Source organism: Bufo bufo, chromosome 4, assembly GCF_905171765.1.
Source record: "Bufo bufo chromosome 4, aBufBuf1.1, whole genome shotgun sequence".
Classification (NCBI taxonomy): Eukaryota; Metazoa; Chordata; class Amphibia; order Anura; family Bufonidae; genus Bufo; species Bufo bufo.
This window is the reverse complement of record NC_053392.1, coordinates 249,244,878-249,272,197: the sequence shown is the minus strand read 5'-3', so window position 1 is coordinate 249,272,197 and position 27,320 is coordinate 249,244,878. Positions and strand designations below refer to the sequence as shown.

General features: G+C 43.6%; 1 protein-coding gene and 2 non-coding genes across 8 annotated transcripts; all 3 read right to left on the bottom strand.

Moving 5' to 3' along the window:
- Positions 1-5,738: 5,738 nt before the first annotated feature.
- Positions 5,739-19,616, bottom strand: NCL (nucleolin). Of its 6 annotated transcripts, XM_040428447.1 has the most exons (17): positions 19,452-19,616; positions 18,576-18,668; positions 14,251-14,434; positions 14,004-14,138; positions 11,885-11,992; positions 10,500-10,655; positions 10,113-10,205; positions 9,116-9,239; positions 8,868-9,013; positions 8,654-8,780; positions 8,186-8,337; positions 7,386-7,509; positions 7,139-7,272; positions 6,819-6,951; positions 6,432-6,556; positions 6,276-6,389; positions 5,739-6,194 (listed from the first exon to the last, which is right to left on the bottom strand). In XM_040428447.1, the coding sequence occupies exons 1-17, from the start codon at positions 19,467-19,469 to the stop codon at positions 6,133-6,135; spliced, it is 2,028 nt and encodes a 675-aa protein (XP_040284381.1). In that variant the 5' UTR covers positions 19,470-19,616; the 3' UTR covers positions 5,739-6,132. The 6 variants fall into 6 exon arrangements, with proteins under 6 accessions (XP_040284381.1, XP_040284377.1, XP_040284378.1 ...); XM_040428443.1 differs by having other exon boundaries at positions 6,276-6,556; XM_040428444.1 differs by having other exon boundaries at positions 6,276-6,556; positions 10,113-10,202; positions 10,518-10,655.
- LOC121000195 lies at positions 7,019-7,091 on the bottom strand. The gene has a single exon (XR_005778820.1). It is a non-coding gene; the product is annotated as a small nucleolar RNA SNORD20 (small nucleolar RNA).
- On the bottom strand, positions 12,151-12,219 carry LOC121000192. The gene has a single exon (XR_005778818.1). It is a non-coding gene; the product is annotated as a small nucleolar RNA SNORD82 (small nucleolar RNA).
- Positions 19,617-27,320: the final 7,704 nt, after the last annotated feature.

The following is a 27,320-nucleotide window of genomic DNA, read 5'->3' as shown; positions in this document are numbered from 1 at the left end:
GCAATATAGGGGTGTAAACCACTCTGTTTGAGACTCACACTCCAGAATTCAGCACACTGATCTCCCTTCTCCTTCCTGCATGATAGCACTGGAGAGAAGTATGCTTCAGGGAAGAATATCTCCAGCCAGTCACCCGTGGGATGTTTGTCTGCTGGTGATTTGGGGAGGTAACTCACAATTTGGCATGCAACCGCCTGCAAACTTAAGGGGAGGCAGATGAAGGGCCTTTTAAAAGGGATCCACGTAGGTTCCTGGCCAGGTGCTGTAATAGTGCATAATGGAAAAACCGTAATTAGACTTACCGGTAATTCTGTTTCCTTGAGTCCACCATGACAGCTCTACTATGAGATTGACCCTTGACCTCTGTAGGGGCAGGAACACACAGTTTAAAAGGCCACCACCCACTCTCACCCTCAGCACTTTCCAAATTATCAAGTGGGTGCAGCCTTAACCTAGGCAATATATATATAAATATATATATATATATATATATATATATTATTTTTTTTTGGAGTATTAATTCATACTCAACCCCTCCTAAAATCCTGGGAGGGGGGGGGGATCTGATCCATCTTCCAATGGTGGCTTTGGATGCCTTTTTTTCCCTTGTTTGGACCTGCATATTGAACGAAAAGATTATCATCCCTCCTAAATTCCTTTGTTGAATCTAGGTACTGTATGATAGTATCCCGAACATCCAGGAGTTGGAACTGATCTTGTGATGGACAGTCTTTGGGAAAGGATGGAAGAATAATCTCCTGGTCTCTGTGAAAGTCAGACACCACTTTCGGGAGGAAACCCGGATCCAAACATAAAACTGTTTCGAAGTGTCGATGATCAATGTGTCCTGCAATTCACACTAATTCTCGCAGCTAGCTGCAGGACAGTGCCTGGATTTCGCCTAGTCGTCTGGCTGAAGTAATTGCCACTATGAAGGCTGCTTTTAATTATAGGTGTTTGAGTGAGATATCCTGAATAGGAGAAAAAGGTAAACCTGTAAGACTTCTCAGGACCAAGTTTAAATCCCACTGAAGCGTCCTACGGGTTAGGGATGGCCTCAACCTGGAGGCAGCTCTTATAAACCTCCTTATCCACCTATGACTGGCTAGGTCCGTATCATAGCAAGCCCCCAAGGACGAGATCTGTACTTTGAGAGTACTTGGTATGAGGCCCAGATCTAACCCTCGTTGGAGAAAGTCTAGAACTTTTTCAATATTTGGGGAAGAGTTTACCGGAGGAGTCTGGCCTAGCCAACTACAATATCTCTTCCACATTTTAAGATATATCTTTCCTGCTAGATTTAAGGGTATTTATAACCTTCTCTGATAGCCCACTGCTTTTTAGGACCTCGCGTTCAGGATCCAGGCTGATAATTTGAACAGACCTGGATTCTGGTGAAGAATTGGGCCCTGAGAGATAATGTTCTCCTGTGGAGGGATTTTCCAGGGCTAGCTCCTTTAGTACTGGGAACCAATTTCTTTTGTCTAGTATGGGACAACCAGTATTACTGTTACTGGGTCCGACCTTATTTTCTGCAGCACTCTAGGTATTAATGGCCAAGGGGGAAAGGCATAGGCTAGATCCCAAGTCCACCTGATTGAGAATGCATCTGTCGCCCAAGGATTGTCCCTTGGGTTTAGGGAGCAGAAGGTATGGACCTTTGCATTTTTCCTTGATGCAAACAGGTCTATATGGGCTGCCCCACATGCTCCGAATCTCCTCCTTGCTGGCTGACGTCACAGAGCTGGAGCGCCGAAATCTTGCGATGCGCGAGCTAGCGCATGCGCAGTGTCAGCATCATGTTCATTCCCTGTGCTGGCATCAGCACAGGGAACGAACTACGCATGCGCTAGCTCATGCATCGCGAGATTTCGGGGCTCCAGCTCTGTGACATCAGCCAGCAAGGAGGAGATTCGGAGGACGCGGGGCGGTGCTGGGCTCCTTTCCGCTGGACTCCTCTCCGGACACAGATCAGGTCATTTGCATATGGATCAAAACTGTTTAACACAATAAAAGCGCAGAGAGCTGTGGGGACTGGGTATTGCAGATGTGCTAGTGGCCATCTAGCAGCCCATGTCCCCAGCTCTATGCACTAAATCCTGGTGACAGGTTCTCTTTAATTTAGTTTTGAATAAGTGATTTGACCTCAGACAAAATGGACGGTTGCTCCTCTTTTATGAGATCATATATGCAACCTTGGCAGAGCTTTTTATAATTCTCAGGAAGCTTCTTGCTACAAGTCGCACATCTCTGAACTTTAAATCTTGATCTGGGCTCTTTAACTCCCTATATAAGAGAGGAGCAGCCAGGTATCAATAGACAAATCACAAAATAAGTAAAAAAAAAGATACATAATTTGTCCTTTCCCCACAGGGGAACTCACTGTTGGAGTAGCCGAGGGGGCTTCAGATTCCATCTGGGCTGCAGAGGCGTCCGGGGCTTCAGGTGCAGACATCTGTGTGAATGTTCCAGGAGGAAGATCGGTGTGTGCCACTGCTGTTTGAAACTGCCGCCTCAAATAGTCAGCACGGCGTCTGATGTCATCAGTGCGCCCAATCCAAGCTCCGCCCCTTCCGCCTCTGCCAGCCGAGAGCAGAGTGTAATGCTGAGGTTTCCTACCGGATTTGGCATGCAGCATGCTTCTGCTTTCGTGCGGTCATCTTCCTCAATGTAGTTAAGGGGGACCGACACTGTGGGAGGGATACAGGCTCCTGCGGCAGGAACAAGATCGGCTCCGTATGTATCCCCTGCCCAGCTTTGGACCGGACCGCAGGGGAAGAGGACCAAATCCTCAGGTATTTTTTTTTAATAACAATAAAACTTTCTTCACCTCCATCAGGAGGGCTCTCTGTGTAGTTGACCCCATAGGGACAGGAAACACTGAGGGTGAGAGGGTGGTGGCCTTTTAAACTGTGTTCCTGCCCCTACAGAGGTCGAGGGTCAATCTCATAGTAGAGCAGTCATGGTGGACGAAATGGAAATAGTGTTATTCCTTATGTACACACACATTGTACTATTGATTAATGCAAAGTTCGTTGAAATGTTAGGTACATTTAGGTAACAAGGCCAGTTTTTATAACTGTCACATGAATTTGATCAACAGCACATTTAATATGAAAGTGTACTGAGACTTAATACATACCAGCTACCAATGAACACAGCACACTAAAGAACCATGGTTAAAATATTAACCTACTTTTACTGTTAAAACATTTTTCTAGAGTACAATATTCTAGGTGCTAGCACTCATTAAATAAAGTTGCTCATTCATTAAGCAGTTCTAAAACACGCTCACTAGCTGCCACATCCATTTTTAGCAATGTATATGCCTCTGTTAGAGTTAAATCTAGAAATAAAAACTAACAATCTTTCTAAACCTTTTAATTCAACTGTTTATTCATAAAATTGTTGTGCTGCAGTCTAAGCCAGCATTCCTACGCCTGTTTTGCAGACCCATTCACTTTAATGTCCGCATGTTGCAGCAAAGTATAGGACAAATCCTATCTTTTGTAGCACATTCATACTTTGCCACAACATGCAGGTCCACACAGTGATGCGGCATGCACTTAGCTAGTATCCATGTTCGGTGGATCTGCTCTTTGCAGACAGCAACACACAGTCATGTCAATGCAATGTAAAACGGCATGTGGTGGCTTTTGCAGCATAGCCATTTGGCCGTGAAAACCTGCAAGTACAACTACTGCACTGAAAAATCGCACCAGCTTTCAGATGCAGTTTTTAACCACACCTTGAGCGCTTTGTGAATACATGTTTAAAAGAAATCAGTCGCCACATTTATGGACAGTTATCTGCTGTAATACAAGAGTAGAACTGCAATTAAAGGGAACCTGTCATCAACTTTATGCTGCCCATATTAACGGCAGTATAAAGTAGAGAGGCAAGTTGATTTCAGCAGTCATTTAAAAGTGGTTGCCAAGAACCAACATCACTGCAGACTGGGCCTGGAAAAGTCAGCCACCTGAAAGTCTTGGTTAGTCATGAATTCCTGCTCTCCCTGCTGATTGACAGTCTACCTAGTTTCTCCCTTTCTCACTAGGAGAACTGCCAATCAGCAGAGCAGGATATTCTGAATAACCATGACTCTTAAGTAGATTTGACACTTTAAGGCCTGGCCTGCAATGGTTATGATGCTGGTTCTCAGCAACCACCGACTTAGCTCATGAGTGACACCGCTGAAATCAGCATTTCTGTTACTATTTTATGCTGCCCTCAGTGAGGTTAGCAGAAAGTTGTTGACAGGTTCCCTTTAAGGAGTCCAGATAGCTACTTTGTTGTTCTACTGTACCAAGTCCACAAGCACCCAAGTCCTCTACACAACACAGCAGTCCTGACAATGTATTTCAGCGCAGCCAAGTATTTACGGCAAGGTAACATGGCAGTGATTCCTTATGTGATTGTACTACTAATGTATTACTGCAAATAGTTCAGAATTGTAGTAACAGCGTTAACATTTTATACACAAGGTATATGTATTTAGGAAGCAAACTGCAATAACATTTATATCTGACTTTCAAATTGGCTCTATACAAGTGCAGCATTTCATTAAATGGGTTTTCCACTCCTTTAACTCATGGCTTATCCTGAGTATAGGCCATCAGTATTTGATCAGTGGGAGTCTTGATACTTCTCACTTAGCTGTTCTGCATTACCTCTAACTACAGTGCCGCTTCCACTAAAGTGAATATGAGCACTGCTGCATTAACCAGCAGTGGTCACTACACATAATGGACAGAGCAGAAAAGTTCTAGCGATACTGCAAAAAAGCTGATCGTGGGGGGTTTGGGATGGCAGACCCCATGCCAGATATTGCTGGCAAGCCATCTATATAAAAGTACCAGTAAACCCCTTTAGCGATTACTGGAGTGATATCTTTAAAGTCTATGTATACCTTTGGGGCAAATTTTTTGTAATTGCATTTTACTCAATTTGGGCTACAAATCATTGTTTTCAATTGGTCTTTATTAAAAATATTCTGCCGTTCTGTCATGAAGTGTTAACTGTCTAGCTGCTTGAATTGTAATTTGACTTTGAGTCCCCTAATAAGGCTCATCTCTAAAAGCTATTTCAGTGTCCATTCATACAACCATAATTCTGGGTCCACATCTGTTCTGTACCCATTCATTTCAATAGAGCCGCAAAAGATGTGGACAGCACACCGCAATCACGGTCAAGGTCTGCAAAATGCAGACTGCAAAACACTTAGTCGTGTGAATGTATCCTAAGCCACATTCTTATCAGTAAGAACTGAGCTACGAGTGTTTATAACATGCATCCTCAAACTGCAGCCCTCCAGCTGTTGTAAAACTACAACTCCCACAATGCCCTGCTGTAGGCTGTTTGGGCATGCTGGGAGTTGTAGTTTTGCAACAGCTGGAGGGCTGAAATTTGAGGATGCCTGGTTTATAAGATTAGAGATCAGGAGCCATCAGCTGAGCTGCCTGACAGAACACAGTAAAAATACAGATCTCCTACAACTCCAGAATCTCAGGGCTGTACAGAGAAAGGGTCTCAATTTTTAATAAAAACCAATTGAAAAATAGTTCTAGCTCAAAATGATTGCAATGCAAACAAAAAGACCTCACAGGTGTCCACAGCATTTAAGTAGAGGGCAGTTTGTACACCAAAACTTTTCTTCATCAAGCGCACTAACTATAAGGATAAATTACTACACACATAAGGGCATAGTATTTGAAAACAGTTCTAATAATAAAAGTACATAACCAGATGAGGTTCTTTAATCTGAAGACAAGCTGCTGAAGCACAAACCAGAACATTTTGCATTTAGAGCAATACTACAGGATTTGGAGGGGGAAAAAAAAAAATATATAAATGTACAGTAGGTAAAACACAAGTTGACAAATTCAGTACGGGGTCTCACACACACTCTTAAAAAAAAAGTCTGTAAGATACAGTCACATCTTCCATGAAATGACGATGTCCAGGTGTCAACAGGAAAAGGTATGTCTCCACATTGGAATGTCCATACAGAAGGCTCTGCAAATGCTAGTTTCATTTGGGCATGGAGAAGGCAAAGTAGGCCCCCTCCTACCCTCAGAGTCCATTCAGTTAAGGGAGATGGCTTGAGGCGTGGACATAGAAGAATCAAACCAATCAGTCATCAAACTTTATTTTCTTTCCTTGATTTCCACCCCGAAATCCTCCACCTCCCCTACCTAAAAGTAAATTTAAAAAAAAAAATTGTTATTTTCCAAAAATTTAACCAACAAAAGTTTTGGGATAGGTATTAAACTTACCTCCAAATCCGCCTCGGCCACCACCTCTGCCACCAAATCCGCCGCGGCCACCACCTCTGCCACCAAATCCGCCGCGGCCACCACCTCTGCCACCAAATCCGCCGCGGCCACCACCTCTGCCACCAAATCCGCCACCAAATCCGCCGCGGCCACCACGTTGGCCTTCTCCTTTGGGCTTTGCAAAGTCTAATGTAACTTTGCTTCCGTCAATTTCCCCATCCTCCATTGCGTCCTTGGCAGCTTTAGCATCTTCAGCTGAAGAGAAATCTACAAAACCAAACCTGGAAGGATGCAAGGTAGTTTATATTAATGACAGAAAAAAATAAAAAATAAAATTGCTATTTTAGTTAGCATGTTGCACGTTAAGGCCCTCAAGTGAGGTTTGAATTAAGCCAAATGTGCATTTTTTTCCTTCTCGTGCGAATCCATCAACAGCCACAATAGACTGGATGGAGCTCAATGAGAAGGTTTGAAGGCATGACATCTATAAATATAAATTCTTGGCAAAAATAGCATTGATAATTAGTATACCATATCACTTACCCCTTTGATGTACCAGTGTCTCTATCTGTTACTATTCTAGCATTAACAGAACCATCAAATGCTTCCTTTAAGGTCTCCTCAGTTGTGTCTTCAGAAAGGCCTTTGACAAATAGTGTTTTTGATTGAGCTGATCCTGAAACAGCAAAACACAAATTGCAGCAAACCAGTTACAAAGATTTTAGGACATGCAATGCCAAAAGCTGGATCAGTACTTGACTATCTAGAAAAATAAGTTATCAACAGAGGATTCAGACAATCTTTTCATCCTTTCCAGCACAAGTATACAATGTTCAATGCTAATACTCATTTGGGGAACACACCTCTTCCTCCACCTTGAGGACCACCTCCTTGGCTGAACTCAATACGTATTGACCTGCCTTCAATCTCTGTGTTATTATGAGAATCTAGGGCGTCCTTTGCATCTTCTGCAGATGAAAATTCCACAAATGCAAACCTGTAAATGAAAGAACGTTTCATCAGCTTGGGATTAGCAGGTTGCAAACTTCACTCAAATTTAGGTAGGACCCATATGCTAAGCAACAAGTGTCCGAAAATGCCAATACTTACCCTTTGGGCCTCCCCTGATGGTTTTGTGGTATTCTAATCGAAGTTGCCTTATCAAAAACTTCCTGCAAACTGTCTTCAGTGGCACTGTATGCCAAATTATTTACAACAAGTACCTTCACATCAACTAGAGAAATAACAGAAACCATGCGATTCTAGTCAATAAGTTCATTCAAATTAAGGGCAATACATGTCTCACTACAAGGTTTAGGGCCACTGTACAAGGAATACCAATGCAGAATTTTCTTATGAAAGGAAAAAGGAGTTTGAAGCAGAACAGTTGTTAATGGTTTTTAGCCTTTTGTAAGGAATATCAAATGGAGACAATTTAAAGAGAATCTGTCAGCTGGATCAGAACTTGACTATCCAAATATATTTCCACATATGTATTGAGATTCCAATAGTCATCATTTCCAGCCAACACGTAGAGTCAGCCCCCTGCACGTATCTTTTGTTTATGTATCAGGGAAAGATCCGATGAGTAGAGGTTCTTGGTATTTGGAATCCAGCCTCCAGACAAGGCCCAGAGTCCACCCGAATTAATGAAGCATGCGATCTGCTGCTCCATTCACCCTCTTGGGGAATGCCAGATTACATCGGTCAGCTATCTTTGGCAGTCTCGTAGGGCATAAATGCCAAGAGGGCACAACACCTCAACCACCGCTTTATTCCTTTGGGCAGACTCAAGACTCTTATTCTAGTGATTGATGAAGATCATAGCAATCAGATTCTTATGCCCTATCCTGTGGATTAAGAGTTTTAAGCGTGGAATTTTTGGTCATGTTAGTATGTTCAGCACCAACCTGCTCCACCTGGTGCTCCTCTCCTGCCTCCAGAATTACTCTTGTCTCCAGTGTAATCGATGAACATAGACCGGCCTTCAAGCTCTGTACCTTGCTTTTCTTGAATGGCTTTATCAGCCTCTGCTTCAGTGTTGAATTCCACATATGCAATCCTGACCAAAAACACAGGATTAAAATCAACAGCTCCTTGTTCTGCTTAGAGCTAAACATGATTGAAGCAGCGTATAAGCATATAAATATACAAAAAAAAGAGGCACTATTACCTCATGGAGTATAAACAAATTGAATGGAAATATATCAGACTTTGGAAAATGGCGACAGTCCTTATTCAAATGAGGGAGCTTTGGATTACAAGCCATGCATCATTAAATTATTTGATTTACATATTAAGTTTCCTAATCTCAACGGATCAACTATGTCATAGCTATACAGATATATACACACTTTACACATTCATCATCATCTCACCCTTTACTGGATCCATCTTTTGAAGTGAGGAGACGAACTTCTTTGGCATTTTCAAAGATCTCTTGTAACTGTTCAACTTCAGCACTATAGGGCAGGTTCTTCACAAATAGAGTACGTGAATCTCTTTCTGTCATAAAAAATTTGTCATAAAGTTAAATGTGCAGAACATTTACAGCAGGGACGCAATTAAAGTACATTTCTAAATCAAATATACCTTTCCTGTTTTCAGCACTTTTGTTTTTCTCAGCGGGAGAATTTGCCTTCTCTATTTTAATCTCAAAGCCAAGCACCTTTTTTCCAGACAGTTGCAGTGCCTGCTCAACCTCGTCTAGGGTAGAGAAATCCACATAGCCAAATTTCCTAGAGTACAAATAGAGGGTGTTTAAAGGAGGCTTAGGGGAGATTTCAGACTCTACAGTGCCCAAGAGCATATATAAACACCTTCCCCTTTAACACACACACCTACTAACTCCAATACGGACATCCTGCACAGGTAGACTCTTCTTTTCGAAAAACTCTCTCAGAGAATCCTTTAGCTCATCATAATCCTTAGCAGAATTCAAGTTGGCAACAAATACTGACAGGCCTGGTAAAGAGAAAAAAAACTGTTAGATGCACCTTTAAAAAAAGTGCCTCCTGACATGGCTCCATGTTTGCCATTATGTAAAAAATAGGGGTTGCACCAATGATCAAAGGAGCATAATACAATAAAAATACATTTCCAACACAACCCCATGGCTATCGGCCAAACTCCGATCTGGTCACCTGTGAGTTCATGCGATTTATCTAAAAAGCACAGCAATTAGTATTGTGTATGCACACAGCCTCAATAATAGAACTACAGTGATACTCAATTTAAACTGTATAGATCATGACAACTTGTGAATAAATCCATATTTATATAGCACCGAAAAAAACGCCATCATTGATTCAAACCCTGCTCACAATCTATGAATAGAGTTGGCATGGAAGCTAAAGCTAAGATTGCTAGTCTTGTAAAATGGCCATCCTCTTACATACAGCCTGCATGTATGTGAAGATCAAGGGCATGTGGTGTGAGGATTATTGTTGAATGTAGGGAATAATGTAGAAGGAGGATAAGTGCAGAAGTGCTCGAATAGGGAAGGCATCAGGCCACTTTAAAAGACACTTTAGGGCATGGCTAAAATTGGAGATTGGGAATTAACCCAGCACAGCGCTGAAGTCGTGGAAAAGAGTAAGAGCTTCAGATCCAGAGGAAGAGTTGTAGACGAGAGATGGAGGTTATATTAAGTGCAGCACTGTGGACAGTTTTGCAGGTGAGTTTCAGCTGTATTCTATTGTGGATGGGCAACCAGTGCAGTGACAGTCAGTGCCACTAGTGAGACAGCTGAACCTGGCTGCTATTAAATGTTTTTTTACCTTGTCCCCGGCCAATACAAAATTGCTATAGCAGGAAAAATCAGCTAGATATATATACCTTCTGAGCCTTCAGTTTTCTGTTTCTTTGCATCTGGAGTAGCTTTATTTTTTGGCATTTCTTTTTTGCGCTTTCCAGGTTCCTTTGCAGCTTCTAAACAGGAGAAAGGTTATTTAACAAAAAAAAAATTTGAAAGGAATTTCATTAGGGGTGAGCATATCCAGAGTTTGGGGGAAAAAAATAAATTCTGTAGAAATCAATTTATGAAATTACACGAAGTCTTACGAGACTACGCAAAGTAAAAAAACTTCGGCTCATTGGAGCCAATACATTCTAAAATTGTACAGAGCGCCTGCTCCACACAGTATTGAAACAAAGTTTTATGTTAATAGACTTAGCATGTTTCATCCAATTGATTTGCTCTTCCCTAAATTTTGTCATACAAACCTTCATCATCTTCATCACCCTCTTCATCATCCTCATCATCATCCTCCTCGTCCTCCTCATCGTCGTCATCATCATCATCATCCGATTCTTTAGCAGCAACAGCTTTCTTTCCTTTAGCTACTGGTGGTGCCACTTCCATTGCCTCCTCTTCATCATCTGCATTAAAATTGAGATTTTGTTAACATACAAAGTCAAACTGTGCTGTATGTATATGCACAAGACTTTGAAGGCAACATGATCAAAAGGGGGGGGCTGCTAGAACTACTGACTAGCTTCAATAGTGCGTCTACATACCTCTAAAATGTATCTGTATACCATGGAGTACGTTCCTCTCTTGGTCTAGATCAACAGCCATCACCAGCACAGTAATATGCCTAAACTTCTTGCTCCCAAACGGCTCAGTGCACCATGGAACTCACACATTGTATAACCTCTAATGAGTAACTACCTGTTTATGTGACGTGAATGGCCAAGTCATCTTTGTATCTAATTTTAAATATCTGAAGAGTTATATGGCCTTTATGGACACTTCGTTCTTATGAAAATGCATACAGCCTTGCTTTGTGATGTAGGTAGAGAACAGTGTCAGCACACTTTGGCGATAGGCAGACCTGATCTAATAAGGGTGTGACCAATAGGATGTTAACCAGCATGGTGCATTACATGTAACTGGAACCTAGAAGAAGCCTGGTGTGCTTTCACATTAAGGATACTAAGCAGACAACATGAATGACAGACGCGAGTGGATTTTAATCAGTATTGTGCAACCTCCCTCATAACAGTGGCTGGTCTGCATCCTGCTGGGAAATGGTGCTTTAGGCTAAATACACACAATCAGGATTGCGCATGGAAAATCTGCACCATGGGTCATGTACATTGTATTCTATGAGAATTTAAAATTTGCAGTATGTCCGCAGTATGTCAATTTTATATTTCCTGATCAAATCTTCACTACAATGAGTGTAAAATCCACACCAATTGATGCAGATTGACTGCATGTTTTTTTTTCTGAGAACACATGCGGATTTCAGTGCGGATTGTCCGCACACAAATCCTGAACGTGTGCATTTACCCTTAAACCTGCACTTTCAGTGATATATTACATACCATATGCAGCAGCTGCTCAAGACAACACCATTAACATGAATTACAAAGTCATTTTACATGAGTATATTAAGTCCTGACTGGGTCAGTGTGCCATTTGTGAAAAATCCAATAGCACATTAGAAAGTCATGTGAACAAGACCTTAATAAAATTATGGCAGTGGATAATGCAACAGCAGAAGCCACTTTCTCCATGAAATTAGCCAAAAGCTTTCCCGCATGGAAAGTTTATACTTTCTTCATACGCTCTGCATTTTGTGTACCAACTTAGGTTTGCTCACCTTCCTCATCCTCAGATTCTTTCTTGGGTGGCTTTTTTGCTGCTGGTTTGGCAGCAGGTTTTTTGGCAACGGGTTTCTTGGCAGTAGACTTTTCCTCTTCTTCAGACTCTAAAAACGTTGAAATACATAAGATCAGTAATATACTAATGATGGTTTGCAATAAGCCATGAACAGATGACAACATCCCTGCCATATAATGATTGCATTATGTGTACACAGAAATTGCTGCAATAATGAATGAGATCCATGGTTGCCAACACTGAATAGCACATCAGTTAAATATTTCATCACAGGTTCCTCTGTATTAAGTCCCATAAATATTCATCATTTGTGCTTTTGTAACTACTGCCAGTTCTGGACATTAAAGGGTACCTGTCACATTGAACATTGGGGTGGTGGGGGGGGGGGGGGGGATTTATCAAGACAGGCACATTCTGCAAGGTTCTTGATATCCCTTGCACTGTCAGAAGAGGCCGCACATTTATGCTGACGAGCACACGTCATGATAAATTAGGCACATCCTGCTGCAGTCCATGTGCCTAAACAGAAATCTATGACAGCACAGAGATGCTGTAGATTTCTGGCTTACTTTGCACCAGAAAACTGGCGTAAATGAAGAGTAGCCCGTCTCAACTGTTGCCCATATCCTTTACCCGACCCTTTTTGGAAAACAGACGAGGGTGGCGTAAAGTTTGCAACTTTTTAAAGCCACTTTTTGGGCACAAGGGAGATAAGTCTCCCCTATGGTGTTTGAGTTGAAGGCAGCATGTTAGAGCAGGATGAGCTGAGCAGATTGATATATCGTTTAGTGAGAAAAGATTTAGTAAAACTTATTGCATCAATCATTTAAATTCCTGCTCATTCTGCGGTTTGAAAGACCATCTCCTTGACTTCCAAGCCCAGAATAAACTGGGTTTTTTTTTTTTTTTTTAAGTCTTTCACGCCGATTGACCCCATTAATTTATTAACAGACTTATGTCCACGGCATCCCCCTATTAAAACTGTTCTTACCATTAGTTCCTTGCCATCATCGTTCCTCCGAAAAACACTTTTATTCTGTATGCAAATTAGGCTGTGAAGGTGCCACGGCAAGAACGTAAGTTCGGCCCGGGCCGGCGCATGCGCACAGTAAACTGTGATGCCTCGGCCAGACTGTGGTCATTCAATGCGCACGCGCCGATATCGGCACATGTGCGGGATCACGGACAGTAGGAGGAACGATAAAGAGACCGAGGGCGGGCAGAAGGGGAGTGGATTGGTATGAAAATGACCCAGGGGCCTGGGCACCGGCCGCTGTAATGCCGCCCCTGGGCACCTTCACAGCCTAATTTGCATACGGAATAAAAGTGTTTTTCGGAGGAACGATGATAGCAAGGAACTAACGGTAAGAACAGTTTTAATAGGGGGGATGCCGTGGACATAAGTCTGTTAATATGTTAATAGGGTCAATCAGCGTGAAAGACTCCCTTTAAATACAAGTTAGGCTACTTTCAAATTAAATCACTGGTCATTAGTTAATGTCACCATAAAGCAATTAAAATGTGGCAGTCATAGCGCTGTCACGCCACTAGTGTGGCAGCGGCTGCTATCTTTCTCCACAGGCAATTAATATATCTAGCTGCTGCTGATTCTTATGACGAAACATGTCGAGCCATTCTGGAGACCCTTCATGTGGAAGTGTTAGCTGTAGCTTGGGCCATTAGGGGTTATGGGTGGCAGGGTTATGTGTGGATCACAGCACATGTGATTGCATATAATACCCTGGCTGTGAGGTGTTATACTCATTTCCTTTCATCTGGACATATTCCTGTTAGGGCAGCATACTGATCATACTATCAGCCCAACTATTTTTTGGTGACCGCATTTTAATCGCTTTATGGTGAAATTAACTAATCACCAGCGATTAATTGGATAACATTATTCTGAGTGACGGCACCTTCTGACATATCTGTGGCTTGTGCATACTTTTGAGTGGTTGCTCCAGGAGATTTTACAACACTATCAATCTGCTCAGCCCCTCCTGCTCTATAACATGCTGCCTGCAGATTACATTACAATTTCATGGTGACAGGTCCCCTTTAAAAAGAAAGTTTCACAAATGCTTATGAACCAAACATACCATCACCCTCATCTTCGTCATCCTCCTCATCATCATCCTCCTCATCCTCATCAGACTCTTCCTTTTTAGCTACTGGTTTTTTGGCAGCGGCAGCCGGCTTCTTAGCAACAGGCTTTTCTTCCTCCGATTCTTCCTCTAAAATTAAAAAAAAAAATATATATATATATCATGAACATATGATCTGCACCGTACAATGGGACTACTGAAACTTCTCTAACAAATTTAAACAATTCTGACAAATACGTACCAGACTCCTCTTCATCTTCACTTTCTTCCTTTTTTGCCTTTTTACCATTCTTAGCCCCTGCAGGAGTAGCACCCTTTTTACCAGGTGTGAGTGCAGCCTTGGCTGGAGTGGCAGCTTTTTTCCCTGGTGTTGCTTTAGCTGGAGTGGTTGCCTTCTTAGATGGTGTCTTCACAGGAACTTCCATCTGTTGACATAATTAGATGTAAGAACCAGCCGAATATCCATTTTCATAAAGGAACTACTGAATCTGGAGTTTATTAAAGCTTTCCTTGACCAACACTTCTGGATCCAAACGTTAACAAATGGGTAGTGTGCTCTCCATTAACCCTTCACATAGCCATTTGTGGGCTTTTAATGTGGGACAAGTTGGTATTTCTAAAGGCCCCATTTATGGTTGTAAACAATGTAGTAGAATTGTAAAAACAAAACCCATAGAACTGGCAAGTCTTTTATTTCCCATGCAGTAAAACTAAACTTCTTTTCATTCTCTGGGTCAGTACGATTACAACGATACAATATATATTTTTGGGGAGGTTTAATACTAAGAAAAGCTTTGGAAAAAAAAAATTCTCTTTCCATCATATTCTTACCTCCATAACAATTTTTTTTTTTATAGCTGTGAGGGCTCATTCACATGTATGACTTTTTGATCACTTATTACAGGGATTTGGGCACATAGGATAAATTTTAATAGTATGGACGTTTTGTACACAGCAATGCCCGTGATTTTTATATTTTTTTTATTGTTTATTAACTTAATTTGGGGAAGAGGGCGATTTGAATTCTTATATTTCTTTACAATTTAGTTTCCCCTTTGGAACTATACCATGCAATCATTAGATTGCTTCACTCGGGAGGGGCTGCTGTACACACTCCGCCTCCCCCACCAGGTTGGGGGGGGGGGGTTCAGGAGCACGTGCTTCTGGCTATCTCGCAGATGCTGTGGTCACATTTGACAACAGCATCAGACTGTTAAGTGTCCACGGTCAGAGTTACTGCTGGTTGCTGACATTAGGTTTTTGGCATTTTTCTGCACCATTGGTTCCAGATGTTAGCAATCAATATGAAAGTGTGCAGTGTGGAAATTCTGCTCAGTGAGCGATTCTCAGTCCTGGACACTGCTTGTCTCCACATTATACTGATTTATATTGCTGTGTGTCTCTGCATGTCCTTACTACTACAGAATCATAGTGACAAAGTTGTCACTGATTCTGTAGCAATATGGTCATGCAGAGACACTGCATTATAAAGCAGTACACTCCTGCAGGACGAGCAGTGCCCAGAATGGAGGATCGCATTCATACACAGTGTGATTTCTGAACTGAACGTGCTTGTGTGAAACAGCCCTAATAGAGCAGGACAACGAAAATAATGGAAGTGTCTGATTCGAAACATAACTGAGCTAAACGGACCCCACTAACTATAATGGGGTCTGTACTATGTCCACTTTAGCAGACTTTTCATGCAGGACTTTGTCTGCACTTTCCAGAGGACCCCCAAACGTAGGTCCCAGAGGTGGAACTCACACCTATCAGACAACAGGAGCATATCCTAGCGATATGCCCCCATGGTCTGTGATTGAATACCCCTTTAAAGGAGGTTCAAGCTATAAGACAAATGAGGACTTTAAATGATGGCAGCTGTAGTTATGAGGTCAGTGTGCTGCAGCCACATCCATTAGCTGTAGTGCACCAAAGAGGGGGAGGCTGTGGATGGATTAGTCTGTATGCTGTGTTAAGGGTTTTGAGAAAATACCAAACAGCTTCCTATAGATTTCAATGTGAAATAAGTCCCATTGAGCATAGGCATGTATTTTTTTTTTTAAACTACACTACAGAAGCACATGTTATGCAACAGTTGGGACTGAATTCAATGGGAAAGGGGTAAAATATGTTGGTCTGTATTTGGTGGCATTTAGGGTACAAGTACATTGTAACACTGGTCGCGGCCAGGATCCCATAGAAATGATTAAGGTTAAAGCACGAGTTACACATATGCTGCGACAGCGACCCCCCACGAATCACAAATTCCAACTCTGCAGGGACCATGTAGCTGCACACTTCGGGTTCATTCACACGTCCGTGGTGTTGCGGATCCACAACACACCCGGCCAGCACCCCCTATAGAAATGCCTATTCATGTCCACAGCTGCAGACAAGAATAGGACACGTTCTATCTTTTGCAGAGCTACGGACTGGAAGTTCTGGGCCGCTCTGTAAATGCGGAGAGCACATAGTGTTCTCTCTGCTTCACGTCCAGGCTCAAAGAATGAATGGGTCCGCATCTGTTCCGTGTGAATGGACCCTTATAGAGAACAATCAGGAATGAACCAAGCATTCCAGATAACACGCTTGCTTCTCAGCAGAGAACAGGGCTACATTTACAAGTGGCACTCACCTCTGCTGTACGGGACAAGCAACCAATACAGCGATCATAGAGAATAACTGTTCCAGGGCAGCAGATCCCCATTTAGACAGGACGATCTGCTGCACATTTAGGTGCCGGCTGAAAGACACCACCACCTGATGAACGAGCATAGCTCCATCAGGTGATAGCACCTTTCACACCGTCCAATCACTAGGAACAAGCATTTCTACAAGTGCTCATCCCTGATATTGGCCTGATTATCAGTCATAGTATGTCCAGCCGAGTCGTACTTGGAGTGGAAAATCTACAAGTTACATGCTGAGACTAGCTCAGATTACACCTTCTGCACGGCAAAGTGTGAAGTCAGCAGAAGAAATACACAGCAGAAACTGACATGCTGCTGATAAAGGGCGACTGCACACGAGTGGGGGTTAGGGCACTTTCACACTTGCGGCAGGACGGATCCGAAATGCTGTTCACCATGTCGGATCCGTCCTGCCGCTATTTCGCCACTCTGTCCCCTTTGACTATAATGGGGACGGGTGGCGGAGCTCCGACGCAGCACGGCGAAAGCCGCCAGACTAAAAAGTCCTGCATGTTTGACCTTTTAGTCCGGCGGCTTTCGCCGTGCACCACCGGAGCTCTGCCCCCGTCCCAGTTAGTCAATGGGGACGGAGCGGCGGTCCGGCAAAATAGCGGAAGGATGGATCAGACATGGTGAACAGCATGTCGGATCCGTCCTGCCGCAAGTGTGAAAGTAGCCTAAACGCAAATATGATCAGCACAAGTATCCGTGTAGATTTACTTGAGTTTCTGCACCTAGTCTGCAATTTCTAACCGCGGATTAGATGCGTTTTCGCTGCAGATATCATCCTTCATTGGAAAAGAGTGAAATCCACAAACAATTGACATGCTACAGATCTGGAAATCCATTGACAAAATCCAAATGTGTAATCTCATACACTTGTCTGGTACTGTACTACGCTGTGGTTTCTCTGCACACATTCCGCGGTGTGTGCAGGTGGCCTTAGACCTGCCCGACCTAGAGTGGGGGTGATGCTCACCTGATCCCCACTACAGGATCGGGTCCGTTGGGCTAGCAGGCCAGCTATTTCTCACCCACATGTGCTGAGGACATCTGTTGATGGGAGCACATGTGACCACTGCAGCCAATCACAGGCCACAGCTATCATGTGATACAGATGGGGCAGAACTGCTGGCCCTGGAGCCGAAAAGATCCTGTAGAGGGGATCCGAGGACCATCACCCACACTATCAGGCAAGTCTGGGCCATGCTGTGAGTTGAATAAGCCCTATAAAATCTGCAGCTTCTATACTCCGCTGTTACTGTAAACTCTATGGACCTTCCCACCCACATGCTCGCATGGCATGCTCCTCGTGCGGCCATACTGCGTAGTGTCAAAGGCTTGCACAGCAGAAAAATCCTGCATTGAGAAAGGAAACTGCTATCCTAGAAAGGCTTAGTAACTTTATAAGAAAAAAAATAAGTTACTACGCAAACTTTGTTTAAAGTCTCAGATTGCTGTCAAGAATGGAAACATTCGAAAGTGAAACAGTTGCCATTCACTGAAAGCAACCATGTAGAAGTGAAATACTGCATGAGCTGAGGAACCTCTGAGCATCGGACATTGTTAAAGGGGTTATCGCATCTTAGACAAAAGGGGCATATGGCTAGGATTTGCCCAATTGTCTGATAGGTGCAGGTCCCACCTCTGGTACCCACACCTACAAGGAGAACGGAGCCGGGGGGGAGAGTTGTGGCTGGAGGACCCCAGGGTCTGTCCACCACCAAGCGCGTGCACCGTCCATTAATTTACCCACTTTGGGACCCGCACCCATCAGACAACAGGGGTATATCCTAGAGATATGCCCCCATTGTCTAAGATAGGATAACCCCTTTTATTTACATAAAGCTACAATCACACAGGTGTAACTCACCTCCTCTTCACTTTCCTCCATGTCTTCCTCTTCACTATCTTCCACGTCCTTGGGGGGAGGGGCCTTCTTAGGCTTGCCTTGTGCTTTTGCTCCCTTAAACAAAAAAGGTATTTAAATAAACTTCAGGACTGAACAAAACCATCACTCAATTCTGTACAAATCGGTAAGTGAAGTCCCAGGAGGAGCTAAACACATAAGGCACCGAATGAAGCACAAGATGGGAGCATCCATTGTGGGAACACGTGCGACAACAGTGCCACCGAACAGCTCGCCGACAACACATGTGGTAGTCCTGATCCCCCCTCCCCCGACAACTCACGTGGTATGGGCCTCCGCGGCCACGTGTTACTCCCCGCTTCCAACCACGTGTTCGTGCTCGGACAGCGTGGGGGCGGAAGTGGGAGCCGCGGACTGCACGCGAGAAGTTCAGCTAGCGGGAAAACAAAATGGCGCCTAAAGGGCCGCGCGCACACCTCTACCCCCCGCCCCCTCCGTCTCTATGGCACAGCAGACTAGCAGATACCGACTCAGAAATAGCTCTCCGAGCGGGAAAACCCACGCTCAGCCTTCGTACAACCGCCGTTATGGGCACATAATTAACTCTTAATATACCAGCATACTGCCGGAACAGTGACGTCAACAGTCCTAGATCGCGCGCTTACACACGCATGCGTACTACACAATTCCGCGCTCAAAGCAACCAGGCCACAGCCAGATGCACCTTCCATCCGTCGCTACCGTCATTATACAACGGTCGCCTGCGATCAGCTATGCACCCCCTGCGCCTATATAAAAGGGACCTAAAGTAAAAGCAGCAAAATACAGGCGTTAATAATCGTACCCTTAGGCACAAACACTACTCGCACGCGTTCTTACCTTTGCTAGTTTCACCATGTCGGCAGTTGATGTGCGGTTCCCGTGGAGGTCGGAGTTTATGTGCCTTTGCTGCTCGGAAGGACACGAGTGGTCTGTGTCAAGAAACCAACTGGCGGCGAGGATCTGGAGAAGGCGCTAATAAAGACTACGTGTCACGTGCTTACCAGTAGCCAATCCGTAAGCGACGACGGGGATAGTAGCCGCCCCTCGCTCTCTCCGCCTTTTTGATCCTGTGCGAACGTGTAACCAATGACAGACGAGAGATCTCATTTGGAACGCACACCTCCAACCAATGAGATCGCGAAGCTCGCAGGGACCTATGAGCGAGCCTACCGCGACGCCTTTCGTAGCCATTTTGGGTATATTTACCATGTGTTTCCCACTGTCTCCAAGATGGCCGCGTAGTAGGGGGATTCCCACGTGGGTCCAGTGCTATTTAGTAGAGACCCGTGGGGTTTGGGGCTGTTTTTACTCTTGGTAGACCGCGAGCTTGTCTTCATGACTTTAGTGGCCCGCCTTTCTTTCCCACACGTATGCCTGGTTTCTGAGGGGCTCCGGTTATTGGAGTGCTGAAGTTACTTGTCTGAATGCACCGTGATCTTAGTGGTGTGTTGGTAAAATACCCGTACCCTTGACCTGTGGCCAGGCATGCCACCCACTGTTGTTACCTCTCGTGGGTGATGGTGTGTCTCCTATAGGTATGGTTTGCCTGTTACAGCTGCAGTGGGGTATGTGGAAAGTGACTTGGCTCCTGCGAGCCCCCCCTGCTCACACTAGTATTTAGAGACCTGGCCCCCCACTTTCTCCTCAGAATGCAAGCTCCTTCTGATTTTGAGAGAAACTTCATAGGAATCCCACCATGTGTGCCTTAGGCTACTTTCACACTAGTGTTTTTGCTGGATCTGGCAGGGTTCAGCAAAAACGCTTCCGTTAGTGTACTTTCCCACTAGTGTTTTTCTTTTCCGGCGCTGAGTTCCGTCCTAGGGGCTCAATACCAGAAAAGAACTGATTAGTTTTATTCCCATGCATTCTGAATGGAGAGTAATCCGTTCAGGATGCATTCAGTTCAGTCTTTTTTACTGATCAGGCTTTTTAGAAAACCGTAGCATGTTGCATTTTTACTTCCGGCCAAAAATCCAGAACACTTTGACTGAACGCCGGATCTGGCATTTTTCCCATTGACTTGCATTAGTGCCGGATCCGGTGCCGTGTGTTCCGTCAAACCGGATCCAGCTTTTGCATGTTTAACATGAAAAATGTGCCAAAAAAAAAAGTTAAAGTCCATAAATGGCGGATCTGTTTTTTCCAATGCATTTTTTCATTGTGATCAGAATCCTGATCAGGTTTCAAATGTAATCCGTTTTCACATGTTTTTCCGGATCCGGCGGGCAGTTCCGGCGACGGAATTGCCCGCCGGATTCAAACAACGCTAGTGTGAAAGTACCCTTACTGATAATACAACCATCTGCATCCGTTATGAATCGATCTAGTCGTATGATCTTTAACCTAGCCAAGACGGATCCATCATGAACTCCATTAAAAGTCAATGGGGGATGGACTGATTGTGTCAGAGAAAACTTATCCGTCCCTGTTGACTTGCATTGTGGGTAATGATGGATCTGTCTTGCTCTGCATCGCAGGACGGAAAGCAAACTACAGCATGCTGCGAACGGAACGGAATGCTTTTTGGAGCGTTCTGTTTAGTTATGTTTTGTCCCCATTGACAATCAATGGGGAGAAAACACAAGCTTTTTTTTTTTTTTTTTTTTCTCCCTCCGGAAAATAGAAAAGCTTGTGTGAAAGTAGCCTTATATTACCAGAGTAGCATCCACTAGCTGAGAGGGAGACATCCAAAAAATAGGGCTGTGCATTTATCTCTGCTATATACCACAAAGAAGCAAGTAAGGTGGGTAATGAAGGGGGAGGGGTGATATCATTGTACCAGTCTGACCACTTCAGGAGCCAATCGGAATGCATTTTGTAGCCACACACTAAGGCCTCATGCGCACGACCGTATGTATTTTGCAGTCTGCAAAGAATACGGATGACGTCCGTGTGCATTCCGTATTTTGCGGAACGGAACAGCTGGCCCCTAATAGAACACCGTAGCATGGTGCGGACAATAATAGGACATGTTCTATTATATGTAAATACGGAATCTGAATGCACCCAGAGTAACCAGTTTTTTTTTTGTGGGCCCATTGAAATGAATGGTTCTGTATACAATCCGCAAAAAAAGAAAACGGAGCGGACACGGAATGAAAATACGTTTGTGTGCATGAGGCCTAAGAACTATAGCCATGTGTAGAAAATAGCCAAAGGGGGGTTTGTGTTGTGTTAGATAGTGATTGTACATGGGTAGGATGGGGCATCACTTTATAAGATGGCGAGACCCCTTTGACGCTGGGGTTCCACATTCAGGTTTTTCTGATGCAGTATTTGGAGCCAAAAATCAGAAGTGCACTGAAAAGAGTTGATCTGGCCTTTATACTTCCTCTCCATTTATGAGCCACGTCTGGTTTTAGTTTCAGAAGCTACATCAGAAAACCACAATGTTGAAACCCAGCCTTAAAGGGGTTGTTTGCTCCCCTGGACATTTTGGGCAGACCTGTGGAGGGAATCATATACTTGATCCCAGCTGCTGGGTTCTGGCTCCTTTGCTCTGCTGTAACAGCTCTCCGGGCTCCTCTTCTCTAGATCTGGTTTGATGTGGGTCATGTGGTTTCTGCAGCCGGTGACTGATGGGGGGGGGGGGGGGGTTCATGCGACATGACATATGATGGCCTTAAGTCCTTAGCCAAACCGGAAAAGTGCAGTGGTAGATCAGGCAAGTATAATTTCATCTGTAGGTCTGGCCATATTGGTGGGGGGTGGGGGGAATAGAGATCTGTCTCAAGGAACCCCCAAGGTGAGCAATCCATTTGAAAGGGCCACCCCGTCTGAATGTTTGACATGTCGATAAGAAGGCCATGTTCACAGGGGATAATGCTGATAAATACAGAGCTGATTCCAAGAGAAAACCAGATGTTCTTGGCGTTTATTTTTTTCAGCAGCATTCTCAGCTTTGTAAATAAAAATACATAGCAAATAGCAAACGGGGATATATGGTCTGTGTTTTGGGGAAAAAAAACTGTTTCTAAAACGCTTCACATGGCCCTTAACGTTTTCTTTTGTTTTGTTTTTTACACAACAATAAAATGAACATAAGTGTGCAGCTTATTTTCAAAAAATTTTGCAACAAAAGCTGCTAGGTGTGAAGGTACTATAATTGGGGGGGTCTATCCTTTTGGTGAAACCAGCCTTTCCCATATTCAGATGGCTTCCCTGTCGACATTCTCCAGCCCAGACTTGTCACCCGGACAAGGATTGTCTAAGTTCAATCAAAACTTGGGCATATCATAGACATATTAAAATAATGAAGAAAGACATACCATATTTTTCACTTGATAAGATGCACCACAGGTTGTAGAGGAGGGAAAATAAGAAAAAAATAATATTTCCCTTAAAAATATCAGGACATTCGATCAGACCCCTATAGCGGGACATCATGCCAGACCTCACATCAGCCCTCAATGTCAGACCCCCCTCAAACCTCTGATCGGCCCTTTGTCAGACCCCCATTAGACCTCAGATGGGCCTTCAATGTCACCCCCCTCCCCAATCAGAGTTCCTTGCTAGAACACCTTTAGACCTCAGATCAGATTAAAATAAAAAAAACTCCTCTTACCTCTCCTGTGCTGTGGATCCTCTCCACGTCCAGCGCTCTCTGCAGAAGTTGTACTCCCCTGTCTTCTCTGGCCGCGCTGTACTGTCCCCTGACCCTGTGCAGCGTCAGGTCATAGTGTGCGCACTACGTCCTGACACTGTACGTGGTCAGGACACTGCAGCTCCTCCCCAGGATGGAAGACCAGGGAAGGGGAGTACCAGAAGCGCTTGTAACGCTTCACTCCCGGCACCTAAAGCATACTAGTTAGTGTTTCCATAATGGAAGCGCTCCCTAGTATTTGCTTTATAAGATGCACGGCCATTTTGGAGGGAAAAAGTGCGTCTTATAAAATGAAAAATACAGTACGTATCCCCTTTCCCCCCTGCTGTTTCCAACGCTGTTCTCCAGTCCTCCTCTCACCGCTGATGTCCTCTTGTGTGGACAACCCCTTTAACTGCTCAGTCAAATTGGTTTCAGGGCTTGTACAGGTATGCACTTTGAAATGAGCATTTCCCGTATCTGCCAAAAACCGCATTGCAAAACTGTGGCAACTCCAGCTAAAAGTGGCTTTTACCTCCATATGGAGTGGAATTGGATAATAAAAACCCCTACAATTCTCGGTGTTCCCTATGTGAAAATCCGACCTGTTAACCAGCAATGCCTTGTTTAAGTAGTTTCTTTTGTTTAATACATACAAACTTTGAGAAAAATGTTTTTCTTTGGGTGGATTCACATCATGTTTTATGCCTCAGTTTTACAGAAAAAAATGACAAAACACAGAACACCATGTTTTTGCATCCTGCACAGTCCAGTAAAAAAAAAAAGTATACATTTTTTTTCAATGGAACTCTATGGTGAACGGATGCCACTTGCCACTGTATGGCAGCAGTCTGAGTCTGTTTAACATATATGTTTTTTGTATACATTAAAAGTATGGGAAAAACGTGATGTGAACCCACCCTTTGTATCACCATATACTGACTAGGGTTGCATCGGGTTTCGAAGTCTGAGTACTTTTTCCATAATTTGATACCCGGTTCGATATGATACAGTGATTTATGTTTTTCCGATACTAAGCTGCACTGCTGCATAGCTTGGTATCAGTCACTATTAGAGAACATGGTCTGGGCATTGGAGAAGGAGGGAGAGCGTTCCTCCCTCCTCACTGTGACGTGGCAGGACACTGCCACCAGTGAATACACTTAGTGAACTGATGGGGAAGTGTCGAGGGGGGAATATAGGAGGGCAGGGAGAGGGGAACTCGCCAAGTCCTAGTGGTGCTGAATCCTGCCAAATTAAAGGACCTCTGATGATGTCATTGCCATGTGACCAATAACATCCACTTTTTACTGGTCACGTGGTGATGACATCATCAAAGGTCCTTTTACTCATCAGCATCCAGTGAGATCTTGCTGCAGGAGGTTTCCTGCAGTTTTTACAGGTATGTGCTTCATGCTATATGCCGGTATTAATGTAAGGCACATGGTCTTATTACTTTAGCACCTCCATGTGCCTCATATTAAAAGCAACTGACTCCATCATGTCCTCATATAATGGGCTACATAGGGTTAATGATGGTGTCACTATTAACCACCTCAGCCCCCCTAGCTTAAACACCCTTAATGACCAGACCACTTTTTACACTTCTGCACTACACTACTTTCACCGTTTATTGCTCGGTCATACAACTTACCACCCAAATGAATTTTACCTCCTTTTCTTCTCACTAATAGAGCTTTCATTTGGTGGTATTTCATTGCTGCTGACATTTTTTGTTATTAATCGAAATTGACCGAAATTTTTGCAAAAAAATGTCATTTTTCACTTTCAGTTGTAATTTAAAAAAAAATAAAAAATACATTTCTATATAAATTTTTCTCTAAATTTATTGTTCTACATGTCTATGATAAAAAAAAATGTTTGGGTAAAAAAAAAATGGTTTGGGTAAAAGTTATAGCGTTTACAAATATGGTGCAAAAATGTGAATTTCCGCATTTTGAAGCAGCTCTGACTTTCTGAGCACCTGTCATGTTTCCTGAGGTTCTACAATGGCCAGACAGTACAAACACCCCACAAATGACCCCATTTCGGAAAGTAGACACTCTAAGGTATTCACTGATGGGCATAGTGAGTTCATAGAACTTTTTATTTTTTGTCACAAGTTAGCGGAAAATGATGATTTTTTTTTTTTTTTTTACAAAGTCTCATATTCCACTAACTTGTGACAAAAAATAAAAACTTCCATGAACTCACTATGCCCATCACGAAATACCTTGGGGTGTCTTCTTTCCAAAATGGGGTCACTTGTGGGGTAGTTATACTGCCCTGGCATTTTAGGGGCCCTAATGCGTGAGAAGAAGTCTGGAATCCAAATGTGTAAAAAATGCCCTGTAAAATCCTAAAAGTACTCATTGGAATTTGGACCCCTTTGCCCACCTAGGCTGCAAAAAAGTGTCACACGTGGTATCGCCGTACTCAGGAGAAGTAGGGCAATGTGTTTTGGGGTGTATTTTTACATATACCCATGCTGGGTGAGAAAAATATCTCTCTAAAAGTCAACTTTTCCCATTTTTTTTTATACAAAGTTGTCATTATAGAGAGATATTTTTCTCACCCAGCATGGGTATATGTAAAAAGACACCCCAAAACACATTGCCCAAATTCTCCTGAGTACAGCGATACCACGTGTGACACTTTTTTGCAGCCTAGGTGCGCAAAGGGGCCCAAATACCAATGAGTATCTTTTAGGAGGGCATTTGGATTCCAGACTTCTTCTCACGCTTTAGGGCCCCTAAAATGCCAGGGCAGTATAAATACCCCACATGTGACCCCATTTTGGAAAGAAGACACCCCAAGGTATTCTGTGAGGGGCATGGCGAGTTCATAGAAGTTTTATTTTTTTGGCACAAGTTAGCGGAAATTGATTTTTTTTTTTTTTTTCTCACAAAGTCCCCCTTTCCGCTAACTTGTGACAAAAAATAAAATTTTACATGAACTCGCCATACCCCTCACAAAATACCTTGAGGTGTCTTCTTTCCAAAATGGGGTCACATGTGGGGTATTTATACTGCCCTGGCATTTTAGGGGCCCTAAAGCGTGAGAAGAAGTCTGGAATATAAATGTCTAAAAAAATTTACGCATTTGGATTCCGTGAGGGGTATGGTGAGTTCATGTGAGATTTTATTTTTTGTCACAAGTTAGTGGAATATGAGACTTTGTAAGAAAAAATAAAAAGAAAAAATATAAATTTCCGCTAACTTGTGCCAAAAAAATGTCTGAATGGAGCCTGACAGGGGGGTGATCAGGGAGTCTATATGGGGTGATCTCCACCCTGTCATTGATCACCCCCCTGTAAGGCTCCATTCAGACGTCCGTATGCAAAACACATACGGATGTCTGAATGGAGCCTTACAGGGGGGTGATCAGGGAGTCTAATATGGGGTGATCAGGGGTTAATTAAGGGGTTAATAAGTGACGAGGGGGGGGTGTAGTGTAGTGGTGTTTGGTGCTACTTATTACTGAGCTGCCTGTGTCCTCTGGTGGTCGATCCAAGCAAAAGGGACCACCAGAGGACCAGGTAGCAGGTATATTAGACGCTGTTATTAGACGCTCAGCGTCTGAGTGGACTCCATGTTGAAAAAGGTTCTCCAGAAATTAAGAAAGTGAAAATACTTAAATATTACTTTATTATAAATATATTCCCAAATACCTTTCATTAGTTAGTCTTTGCATGCCCCGGCGAGGCAGTGTGCAGGCGCGGGATCTTGGTCGGACTGATGGATGACGCAATAGGAGGGCAGTCAGAGAAACAATGAAAAAATGCAGAGCAGCCTGGGCCCCAACACAGTGAACGCCACCCCTGGGCACTTGCGAGTGCTCATTTGCATATGAATAAAAGTTCGTTTTTCCAGCTTCTGCAAGTGTAAAGAAAAAGACAAAGGTACCATCACATTCATGTATAGGTGTGCTATGTAAGCACTGTATATGGCCATATGGAGTTGACAAACTCCCTTTAAACAACAAAAAATTAGCAGCTCACGCCTCTTCTGATTCGGATGGTCTAATGCAGGCATGCTCAACCTGCGGCTCTCCAGCTGTTGCAGAACTACAACTCCCAGCATGCCTGAACAGCCTACAGCTATCAGCCTACAGCAGGGCATTGT

Coding starts and splice junctions, on each gene's coding strand:
- NCL (XM_040428443.1), bottom strand. Junction 10,206..10,499: donor GGGTGATGAAGATGATGAAG/GTTTGTATGACA, acceptor TCTCCTGTTTAG/AAGCTGCAAAGGAACCTGGA. Junction 8,338..8,653: donor AAAGATGGATCCAGTAAAGG/GTGAGATGATGA, acceptor GTTTTTGGTCAG/GATTGCATATGTGGAATTCA.